This window comes from Mustela erminea, chromosome 1, assembly GCF_009829155.1.
Source record: "Mustela erminea isolate mMusErm1 chromosome 1, mMusErm1.Pri, whole genome shotgun sequence".
In the NCBI taxonomy this organism is placed as follows: domain Eukaryota; kingdom Metazoa; phylum Chordata; class Mammalia; order Carnivora; family Mustelidae; genus Mustela; species Mustela erminea.
The window spans coordinates 12,189,068-12,199,905 of record NC_045614.1 but is presented as its reverse complement, the minus strand read 5'-3'; the positions used below and the strand labels follow the sequence as shown (position 1 = coordinate 12,199,905).

General features: G+C 57.4%; 2 protein-coding genes and 1 long non-coding RNA gene across 9 annotated transcripts in view; 2 read left to right on the top strand and 1 right to left on the bottom strand.

Moving 5' to 3' along the window:
- Window positions 1-2,996, top strand: part of BRD4 (bromodomain containing 4) — a 94,267-nt gene extending 91,271 nt beyond the window's left edge. For 3 of the 5 annotated variants that reach the window (XM_032313966.1, XM_032313955.1, XM_032313973.1), the window contains 5 exons: window positions 250-624; window positions 753-883; window positions 1,024-1,229; window positions 1,315-1,555; window positions 1,882-2,996. In XM_032313966.1, coding sequence (XP_032169857.1) covers window positions 250-624; window positions 753-883; window positions 1,024-1,229; window positions 1,315-1,555; window positions 1,882-1,950 — 1,022 coding nt within the window. In that variant the 3' untranslated portion in view covers window positions 1,951-2,996. The remainder of the gene's footprint in view (window positions 1-249; window positions 625-752; window positions 884-1,023; window positions 1,230-1,314; window positions 1,556-1,881) is intronic. The other 2 variants (XM_032313950.1, XM_032313942.1) reach the window with 1 other exon arrangement.
- Window positions 2,997-3,159: 163 nt separating this feature from the next.
- Window positions 3,160-6,130, bottom strand: LOC116573748. The gene is made up of 2 exons (XR_004278978.1): window positions 6,094-6,130; window positions 3,160-5,496 (listed from the first exon to the last, which is right to left on the bottom strand). It is a non-coding gene; the product is annotated as an uncharacterized LOC116573748 (long non-coding RNA).
- On the top strand, window positions 5,839-10,119 carry EPHX3 (epoxide hydrolase 3). 3 transcript variants are annotated; one of them, XM_032314065.1, is made up of 8 exons: window positions 5,843-6,669; window positions 6,916-7,111; window positions 7,327-7,412; window positions 7,778-7,935; window positions 8,027-8,155; window positions 9,014-9,117; window positions 9,211-9,347; window positions 9,441-9,764. In XM_032314065.1, exons 2-8 carry the CDS (start codon window positions 6,938-6,940, stop codon window positions 9,664-9,666), a joined length of 1,014 nt encoding a protein of 337 aa, XP_032169956.1. In that variant the 5' UTR covers window positions 5,843-6,669; window positions 6,916-6,937; the 3' UTR covers window positions 9,667-9,764. The 3 variants fall into 3 exon arrangements, with proteins under 3 accessions (XP_032169946.1, XP_032169936.1, XP_032169956.1); XM_032314045.1 differs by having other exon boundaries at window positions 5,842-7,111; XM_032314055.1 differs by lacking the exons at window positions 9,014-9,117; window positions 9,211-9,347 and having other exon boundaries at window positions 5,839-7,111; window positions 9,441-10,119.
- The last annotated feature ends 719 nt before the right edge of the window (window positions 10,120-10,838 follow it).

Here is a 10,838-nt window from a genome sequence, read left to right as displayed (position 1 = left end):
TACCTGTGACCAACTACATCAGGATCTGCACTTCTCAGAGATTCCTGATGATTCTGACACACAGGGGCATCAGACACCAGGACTGAGCTCATGGCTCCACAGAGCCCTGCTGTACACTGAGCTAGGGTCCTGATGTGCTTGGGGCTCAGGCAGTGTGGGTCTCCCCCAGGTTAGGGAGGCACCTGGCTGGGGCCAGGCCAGTGGCATCGACATGAGTTCTGCTGACATGCTTCTTATCCCCTCTCCTAGGTCACCTCCGTGAAGCCCCCTCCCCGCTTATGATACATTCCCCCCAGATGCCACCGTTCCAGAGCCTAACCCACCAGTCGCCACCCCAGCAAAACGTTCAGCCTAAGAAGCAGGTAAAGGGCAGGGCTGGGCCACAGCCCCAGGGGCCAGGTGCGGGCCAGTGCCAAAGGCACCCACCTGCCTCAATGGCCACTGTGCCTGTGTCTTCCCAGGAGCTGCGTGCAGCCTCTGTGGTCCAGCCCCAGCCCCTGGTCGTGGTAAAGGAGGAGAAGATCCACTCACCCATCATTCGCAGCGAGCCTTTCAGTCCCTCACTGCGGCCAGAGCCCCCTAAACACCCAGAGAGCATCAAGGCGCCCGTTCACCTGCCCCAACGTGAGTGCCCTCTACCCCCGACCCGCACTGGATGGAAGCCTTCTGTGGTCTGGTTGACTCTGCCCTGCTGGGCCTGGGGACTGGGGGTAAAGGGGCCCCGGCCCTGGCCTACAAGCTTTGTGTTCCAGGGCCTGAGATGAAGCCTGTGGATGTTGGGAGGCCTGTGATCCGGCCCCCTGAGCAGAATGCGCCCCCACCAGGGACCTCTGACAAGGACAAACAGAAACAGGAGCCGAAGACGCCAGTTGCACCCAAAAAGGTAGGAACAGTGAGTCCACAAGTGTTCCCATTACCAGGGAGGCACCTTGAGGGCGTGCGATGTGCCCCCAGGCTTTGGGCCTCTGGGGAGGAGTCCAGGTGCAGCAGGACCCCTCACCCACCCTGTGGTTTCTCTGGCAGGACTTAAAAATCAAGAACATGGGTTCTTGGGCTAGCTTGGTGCAGAAGCATCCCACCACCCCGTCCTCTACCGCCAAGTCCTCGAGTGACAGCTTCGAGCAGTTCCGCCGTGCTGCCAGGGAGAAGGAGGAGCGCGAGAAGGCCTTGAAGGCGCAGGCTGAGCACGCAGAGAAGGAGAAGGAGCGGCTTCGGCAGGAGCGCATGAGGTGGGCTGGGGTCGCAGGCAGCCTAGGGCCTCTGGGGCTGGCGCTGCCCCTGTGCTGACCCGCAGCTCTGCTCTGCTCTGCTCAGGAGCCGAGAGGATGAGGATGCGCTGGAGCAGGCCCGGCGAGCCCATGAGGAGGCCCGCCGGCGCCAGGAGCAGCAGCAGCAGCAACGGCAGGAGCAGCAGCAGCAGCAGCAGCAGCAGCAGGCCGCCGCCGTGGCCGCCGCCGCAGCCCCCCAGGCCCAGAGCTCCCAGCCCCAGTCCATGCTGGACCAACAAAGGGAGTTGGCCCGAAAGCGGGAGCAGGAGCGAAGGCGCCGGGAAGCTGTGAGTAGGGGACCTCTGGGGAGGAGTCCACCCTTGGAGGGGCTTGGGAAGGGGACCGGGAACGTGGGGGTGAAGGCAGTTACTCTCTGACATGTGGGGTGAGAAGGGAGCTCATGGGGTGGGTGCTCAGGACAGAGCTCCTGCTTGGTCACTCAGTGCTGCTGGCCTCGGGGTCTCACGGGTGGCTCAGGCTCAGGCCCAGGGTCGGGAGGTTTCTGGGTGTGGGCCCTGAGGGCCTGGTCACTACTGGAGGTCGGGGGGCGGGGTTGGAAGGTGAAGTAAGGGTAGGGCACCTCGTCTCACTCCCTCCCTCTTCTCCCCTCCAGATGGCAGCTACCATTGACATGAATTTCCAGAGTGATCTATTGTCAATATTTGAAGAAAATCTTTTCTGAGAGCACCTAGGTGACTTCTGACTTTGATTTTCTGACAAAACGTTGACTCTCCATAGTGTTAGGGGCGGCAGTGGAGGCGGTAGCAGTGGCAAGGGGGTGTCTCCGGGCCTGGCCCTCCTGCATGCTATGCCCGGGGCAGGGCCTGACGGGCAGCTGAGGATCGCAGAGCCTGTCTGCCTTACAGCCAGCCGGACGTCCCGCCACCCACCACCCCCTCACAGGACGTCAGCTCAGAGCACGCCTCTCCACAAGCAAGTGCCGGCCAGACCCCAGCTGCGCGTCCCCGCGTGTGGGGCAGAGGTCCTGCTCTCCGCCAAATGTCTACACAGTATACACAGGACATTGTTGCTGCCGCCGCCGTGACTGGTTTTCTGTCCCCAAGAACGTGACTTCGTGACGTCCTGCCCACCAGGAGTCCTTCCCCCACACCCCAGCCACCACCGCCCGCTCCCAGGAGGCCAGGGCAGGCCCGAGTGAGCTGGAGGCGGGCGAGGGCGCCGGCCCACCCCTTTGCTGGCACTGACTTTGCCTTGAACAGACCCCATCCCTCCCCTCCCCCCACAAGCCTTTAATCGAGAGCCGCTCTCTGTAAGTGTTCGCTTGTGCAAAAGGGAATAGTGCCGTGGAGGTGTGTGTGTGTCCATGGCAATTTGGAGCGAGGTGACTGTCACACGCGCGTGTGTGGGCCGGCCTCGTCCAGTGAGTGAGGCCACCAACCAAAGTCAGTTCCTTCCCACCTGTGTTTCTGGGTTTTGTTTTTTTTTTTGTTTTTGTTTTTTGTTTTTTTTTCTATATATATATTTTTTGTTGGATTCTATTTTATTTTTAATTCTCTCTTCTCCTCCAGACACAATGGCACTGCTTATCTCTGAAATGGTGTGATCGTCTCCTCATTGAGCGGCGGCTGCCACCGCGCTGTGGGTAGTGTGTGACCGTGGCTGTACTGTGTAGTGAACATAGTTGGCATATCTTTGTTTGAAGTTTGTTGGTGACTCCACCAAACTGGTGTAAAAAACTCAAAAAAAAAAAAAAAAACCCACAAAAAACAAAACAAAACACACAAAACACAAAAAAAAACCTGCCTATATTTTACTCAGTTTCAAACTTTATTAGTCTATTTTTAATTATAAAGCCATGTTTTCTTTTCCCTCCCCTCCCCCCCCATTTGTTTTAATGTCAAATCTGTTCGAGTTGTGTTTTTTTTTTTTAACCAGGAAAGTAAGGGCCAGAGGACAAGGCAGGCACCGGGGGCTGGGGGGCCACAGACCCCCGAGGTAGAGGCTCCCCACCCAGCCTGACTAGCCAGCTGCCCCTTCCCCCACTTTTTTTTTTTTTTTTTTTTAATTTTATAATTGGAGCCCTTGGTGAGGTTACGTGTGCCATGAGAACCCACTCTACACCACGACGCTGGTGCCTCAGTGTTGGCCAAACTCTGGAGTCACTGACTGGTTTGACTTTCATACGGTGAATATGCATTTGGTCTGTACTGATCATGGAATAAACACATCTCTCTTTTTTAATGCTGGCGTCTTCCTGACATTTCTTTGTGAACCACCTGTTGCCTAGGCTAGGCCCAGGGGCCCCCGAAATCTCCAGCCACCTTTGTACAAGAACTACCATAGGGCCAACCAGCCCATCTCCTGTGACCAAGCTGAAGCTGTGACAGGGAGCCCAGGTACCCATTCTTCCTGTGGACCCTGGCCTTCTAGGTGGGTAACATGCTGCAGCAGAACCTGGCCAAACTCCAGACAGTATTCTTACCCCTTGCCCTCCTGCATCCTGGTCCCCCAATCACCAGAGGACTTGGGCCGCTTCTCCCACCTCACCTGCCTCTACCTTAACTACTCCTTTCATTTAAGCTCAGGGTTAACCAGGTGTTCTTAGATAAGTGTACACTGCCCGCCCCCCCCAACCAGGATCCTTTCCTCCCACGCATGTAGACACGCACGCACACATTCCCACCCAAGAGAGCCCGCCATGTGGCTGCTGCTGTGCCCACCAGCATGCCACAAGGCAAGGGCAGCCCTTAAGAGTGGCCCCTAGGATGTAAGATGAAAGTCTGTCATTTATGTGTGCAGAAACACAAACTGAAACATTTCTAGCACTGTTTATTAACCCCCATCCCCCTTTGTTTATCAACCAGAAAAGCCCTAGTATCTTATGTTTGGGATCTGCAAAACCTGGCAAGGGTGTGGTTCAGGCATCCAGCCAGAGGCCCCCAGTTGCCTCCCTGCCCCCACCCCCCAGCAGGCACTTCCTTGTGTGCCCCTGTGCTGGTTCAAGTGGGACTTAGATTTTTGGTTCTTTGGGGTTTCTTCATCTCTTCCCGCCCCCTCATTTCTGTTCTGTGTTTTATTGGTTAACTTCCCCAGGCCAGGTCCAACTGTTTAGCTGGAGAAATGGTTTTGTCTGCACCTTCCTCCTAAATCTAACTCTGCCATGGCCCTCTCCACACCTTCCTGATGATGGGTGTTTCTCTAACTGGGTTGTATTTTAGAACTTGGGTCTACTATTTAATTTCTCTGGCCATTCCCCACTCCCTCCCACAGTACAAGAAATCTTAGTCCTATACAAGAGTAAGAGGTGTGTACAAGCCCCCACTGTACTGTATGCACGGATCGCTTGGCCAATAATTATGTCAGTGAATCTGAGACTTGTATTAAACACTTTAGACATTTGTAGAAGGGAATTCGTAGACTTTTCACTTATATACTAAAGGTTTTTTTTTTTTTTTTTGTGCAGTTCTCATTGCAAAAATAAACATTTGTACTGAATATAAAATTACCATCCTGTGACTACCGCTGTCTTTTTGTTTGAGGGTAGAACTGGGGGTACGGGGGTGGTGTCAGTTTTGTGTAGCAGAGCAAGAAGGACGATCCCCAGACACTCACTAGCCGTCCAGCCAGATTAGAGGACTTGGGAGGGATTCCGGGATCATCCAGTGGTTGGAAAATTGATTTGGTGGAAAGTGTAAAAGAAACCAAAGCTATGATACAGGCTAATCGTGCAAGAAAAGAAAGGTACTAAGTACAGGGAGAATAAATCTTTGTACAATACTGGCTGTGTAATCATAGCCGTCTACCTGAGGCAGAGATACCTTGTTTACTGAGGTGGAACCACATAAACCACCATTCCCCTTTATGTAGGAACCCACAGACTTAATTATGGTCCCAGGACAGTGTAATGTTTAGCAGCCAGAACAATACAAAGGTAAGGTTAGAAGTGGGAGGTGACAGAAACAATGAGTAGAGTGCTGAAAATTAAAGGAAACCAATAGGAAGACTAAAAACGGGTAAGGCCTGTCCGGTGGTGATGACGGAGTCGATGCAATGCTTAATGCCCCAAATTGGTCATCAAGAAATAGCCACACAAGCGGATTGCGAGGTACCTGGATAATCACCAGAAGAAAGCTATAAGCATTCCGATGGCTCCCTCTTGGCTGAAGTAGAGGTGGAGCCTGACACTGGTGCTTTTTCTGTAAGTCCTGTTCAGCAAGCTGTGTGGCTTTAGGCAAATGACTTAAGCCCGGAATTTCAGGTTCGTGGTCTGTAATACAGAGATGTGATAATAGTACCTAAACTTAATAGAGGTGTTATACGGGTTAAGCCATGAGTGACCCTGAAATGCTTAGGATCTTGGGGGAAGATTGCAAAACAGGAGGAGGAAGCTGGCCCTATCGGGCCTCTTGCCCGACCTTGCCCCACTTCCTCTTTCAGACAGCCCTACTGGCTCAACCGGCCCGGTCCTCCCGCTCTCGGGCCGGGCCTGCCTTCTAGAAGTCAGAGTCTCCCAGTCTTCGTTGGTCCGCCCCCGCGGAGCCCCCGGCCTCAACACCTGCCGATTGGCTGCGGGGCGAGACCTGTGGCCTGCACGTCAATAACCACCGCCCTCCAATCACAGCCGCGTAGGGGCGGGCCGACGACGGACCTGCCGGACTAACCGGAGGCCGGCGCAGGGTCGAGGCCACTGGACCCGCCGTTGGAATCAGGCCTGGGTGAGGGTGCTGCTAGTTCTCTCCCAGCCAGGCCAAGGACAGGGTCGCACGCTCCAGGAGGGAGAGCTCTCGGAGGGCGGCGGAAGGGGCCCCCCAGGCCTCCTCGGCTTGCGGCGACCGCCCGCGCCTAATCCCAACCAAGACACTACCTGCCTCCTCCTTCCGCTTCCGGGCCCACCGGCCCCGCCATATTAGGTTCCGGCCCCGCCCCCCGTCTCATTGGCCCGGACCCAGGCCCACCTCCAGCTTATTGGTCCAGCCCTCGCACCCAAACCCAACCCACCCAGCCTAGGGCCTTCTCCCGGCTAACTTCAGGTCCCTCCTCGTCTGGGCTCCACCCTCTCCCCGCCCACCCTTTAAGCCACGCCCCGGTCGTGCAACGCTTCTAGGCCAAATTGGGTCCAAGTTTCGGGCTCGTAGGCCGCATTGCTCCGCCCCTTCGATCCAGGCTCCGCCCATTTCACCCAGGTACTCCGCCGTACCCCGCTCGTTAGTTCCCATGTCAATCTACACTTCAGATCCCCACCCACCGGCGCCGGGAGTCCTACTAGACCCCGCCCCCTTCTTAAGCCCCGCCCAAGCCTGCCTAGGCCCCGCCCTCAATTCGCTTCCCTCCTCGCCAAGGCCCCTCCCCAGCCACCGAAGCCTGGTCCTCACAGGCTCCATCCCTGCACCCCATCCAGTTCCCTGTCGCCGTCGCACCCAGGTGTTTACCTGGCTCTTAGGTGAGTCGTGTGCCCTGGCGGTTTCGGTCTAAGCCTCCCGCCTCTTCTCCGGGAGGGTTCCTCAAGCCCGGAAGACACGGAGGGGCCCCAGACCAAAGGCGGCGGGCTCCCCAGCCCGGGTCCCGCCTCGGTGAGGCTGCTCGCGCCCCCCGCCCACACCCCCGAAGGCAGCGCCGAAGTGGTCCCGGGTCGCGGCGACATGCCCGAGCTGGTGGTGACAGCGCTACTGGCGCCGTCGCGCCTCAGTCTGAAGCTGCTGCGCGCCTTCATGTGGAGCCTCGTGTTCTCCGCGGCGCTGGTGGCCGCCGCCGTCTATGGCTGCATCGCGTTCACACACGTGCTGTGCCGGCCCCGACGCGGCTGCTGCGGGCGCCCCCGGAGCGCCCCACCCGCCTGTGTGAGCGACCCCACGCTGGGCGAACACTGCTTCCTGACCCTCAAGGTGAGCGCTCGCGCTCCCCGGGGCGGGCGGGGCGGGGATGGTGTGTGAGGCCTTCGGGGCTGGGGGAGGGGGTCAAGCGGCCCCGGAAGTCGGGCCCTGTGGGGCTAGGGGGGCGGGGTGAGCAGACAGCAAATGGTTGAATCCATATCTGGGGCTGGGGTGTTCAAGCCTAGCGAGGAAGGGTTTCCCCGGTCTCAGACTGTGCTGTCCCCCAGAGCTCCGGCCTGCGCCTGCACTACGTCTCCGCCGGACGTGGCAATGGGCCCCTCATGCTGTTTCTGCACGGCTTCCCAGAGAACTGGTAGGTCTGAAGCCCAGGCTCGAGGGGCACACAAGCCCGGAGGTGGGGCTGGAGATGGAGCTCGCAGCACCAGGGCATCCAGAAGGTGGGCTCGCAGGCTGGGTAGACTGGGGGCACAGAACATCCAGATGGGGTGCTCGAAGACAGAGATCTGTCTACAGGAGGAGGCCCTGAAGAGATGGGACAAAGAGGTCTTGGATCCAGTATGCAGCTGACCTTGCCCTCTGCATGGGGTTCCCCCATCTTCCTTTCTGGGAAGCCCAGGGCAGGAAGGCGGGGGAGGTGAAGGCCCCTGCTGGGCATAGGGTGGAGGTGGAGATACAGCCTGGGGACCCTGACAGCCTCCCTCCCCACCCGCCTGACAGGTTCTCCTGGCGCTACCAGCTTTGGGAATTCCAGAGCCGCTTCCACGTGGTGGCTGTGGACCTACGGGGATATGGACCCTCAGATGCCCCTCGGGATGTAGACTGCTACACCATGGACCTGCTGATGACAGACATCCAGGATATCATCCTGGGCCTGGGTGGGGATAGCCCCCTCCGAGGCCTGGCCTCTCTCCCCCTGCCTCACCTCTCCTTGGCATCTCGCTGACACCAGTTCCTCTGGCCCCCCAGGTTATTCTAGGTGTATCCTGGTGGCCCATGACTGGGGTGCACTCATCGCCTGGAATTTCTCCATCTACTACCCATCCCTGGTCGAGCGGATGGTAATTGTCAGTGCTGCCCCCATGTCCGTGTACCAAGGTGTGTTGGGGAGTCCAGGGTGCTGGGATGTGCCTGTGTCTGTGTCTGTGCTTCCCCAGGGGCTGGGGACACACATACCACTCCCCACCTGCAGTCAGTGACAGCACACATAGGAGTGACTCCGTGTCTGGAGCGCCTGCAGGTAACCATTGCTCTGACAGGGAGCTCGCATACAGTAACCTGCACAAGCCTTCTGAGCAGATGAAAGTGTGATCATCTTCGTGGTCCAGTTGAGGGAAATTAAGGCAAGAGAGGTTAAATGCCTTTCTTCTGACAAGGAAGGTATAGATAATGAAGCAACTACCATAGCATGAGATGCCTGTCACCTCACCTGATTCTTTTCACCAGTATTGCAGTCGAAGTGACATAGTGACATGGCCTCTCATCTTTTTTCTCTCTCTCTCTTTCTCCCTTTCTCTCTCTCTTCCTGTCCCTTTTTGTTGACTTTTCTCATCTCTCTCTGTCTTTAGACTGTCAGCTCCCAGGGGCCAGGGAGTTTTGTCTGTTCCTTTTACTGCTGTGTCTCCAGGGTTTTAAACAGGTCCTAGGTGCTCAGTAAATATTGAAATGCATCCAGGCCTGGGCAGGCGAAGCACACCAATGGCTCTGGGGGCTCCTGGGAGCTGCGGAGGGAGGGGCCCCCGTTTTGTGGGCACAGTGACAACTGGGCAGGGAAGGAAGCTGGTCCCCAGGCCAGGAGGAGTGTCGAGCATCCTCAGGGCCTCAGGCAAGCAGTGATGACATTCCTGAGTGTTGGCACATCTGTGTGCCTGACCTGGGTGTCTGTAGGAGCGCAGGGGTGTGGGGCCACCCTGGGCCCAGGCCTAGGCCTCACATCTGCCTTTCCCCTGCCCCCAGACTACTCTATACACCACATCGGCCAGTTCTTCCGTTCCAACTACATTTTCCTGTTCCAGCTTCCCTGGCTGCCTGAGAAATTACTGTCCATGTCTGACTTCCAGGTGCAGTGTGGCAAAGGACAGTGGTAGGTGGAGGGTAGAGGGTTGGGCCTGGGCAGGTGGGGCACTGAAACCACAGTCCTGTTGTGTACCCAGATCCTGAAGACCACCCTCACACACCGCAAGAGAGGCATCCCACACTTAACCCCCAACGAGCTTGAGGCCTTCCTTTATGACTTCTCACAGCCCGGTGGTCTCACTGGGCCCCTCAACTATTACCGAAACCTCTTCAGGTGAGAATAGACCCAAGGCGGAAAGCTCAGGAGAGTTGTGGGGGCAGGGAGTTGGGGTGGTCATTCTTCTGTCTCTCCCTGTCTTGGCCACAGGAACTTCCCCCTGGAGCCCCAGGAGCTTGCCACCCCAACTCTGCTGCTGTGGGGAGAGAAGGACACCTACTTCGAGCAGGGGCTGGTGGGAGCCATCAGCAGTCGCTTTGTGCCCGGCCGGCTGGAGGCCCATATCCTGCCAGGCGTGGGGCACTGGATCCCACAGAGCAACCCTGGGGAGATGCATGAGTACATGTGGGCCTTCTTGCAAGACCTGCTGGACTAGTGGCCCTCGCTCACTGGCCTGTGTGCACCTAGGAGACCCCACAGTGCATGTACGTGGGTGGACTCCTGGATTGTGCATGGGCGTGGAACTCGAGGCTGCACCCAAGGGTGTCTGCGGAGGCCCTCAGGCACACCAGCCCATGGGCTCGCCCACAGGTGTGCGTGTGTGCGCAGGTGAACAAGCGCCTTGATCCTGGAGAACCAGGGGCAGCTCTCCTCGTGGAGTTAGATGTGGAGTGTCCTACCTCTCCCCACCCCCAGGGCCTCACTGTTCTCCCCAGCGTCGGCCATCAGAGCAGCACCAGACACAGACTCTGACCTTCCTGTCCCTGGCTTTCCCCTGCAGTCTGAGTCTTCAGCTAAATGCTGCTGTGTGCGATAGGATGCTGGCAGCCACATCTGGCCGCTTCGGTTCACATGCAAAGTAACTAAAAGAAAATCAATTAAAAATTCAGTTCCCCAGTCACGCCGGCCATACTTCAAGGGCTCAGTTGCCACAGCGGTATAAGGGATTCCGCCGGACAGTGCCGAGGGGCGTGCTCCTAGAACAGGGGTATCCACACCGCGCTCCTGACCAGCTTCCCTGAGGGAGAACGCCCATGTGCCAGCAGCTGGGTGTCTAGACTGTGGTCTAGCTGGACCCTGAGCAGTTCCCACGACCTTCCGCCCAGCCGTGACTCCAGGCCTTGTAAGCTCAAGTTCTCTTGCTGCGGCCTGGGAAAGATCCCTGGGACCCCTGTCTCAGATCCATGGAAAAATGGCTCTAGGCTCCATTAGGTTGGATGTGTGAGATTCTGGACTGGCCCAGGAAGGGACCAGCTCTTTGAATGATCATCTGAGGTCTGAGAACTGCCTCTCCAGCTCCGGGAATCTTCTCCAAATGAACCACAGTTTCTCCTGATTCTCTCTGGGGTCCTCCGGCTCCAGCCTCTGGGTGAGGGAGGTACAAGTAGAGGGTGAACCATCCAGCACCAGGCTGATGACAGCACTTCGATCTCCCCAGCGTTTGCCTGGCCTTTAGGAACGGTGTCCTGACCTGCCGTGTGTTGAACCTCTCTGGAGACCAGCACCCTCAGAAATACATTCTCTTATTCATGGGATGGCCCAGCCTGGCTAACGCCTGCCTGCTGGTCACCCCCCTCTGTCCTCTCTTGTCTCCACCATAATATCCTG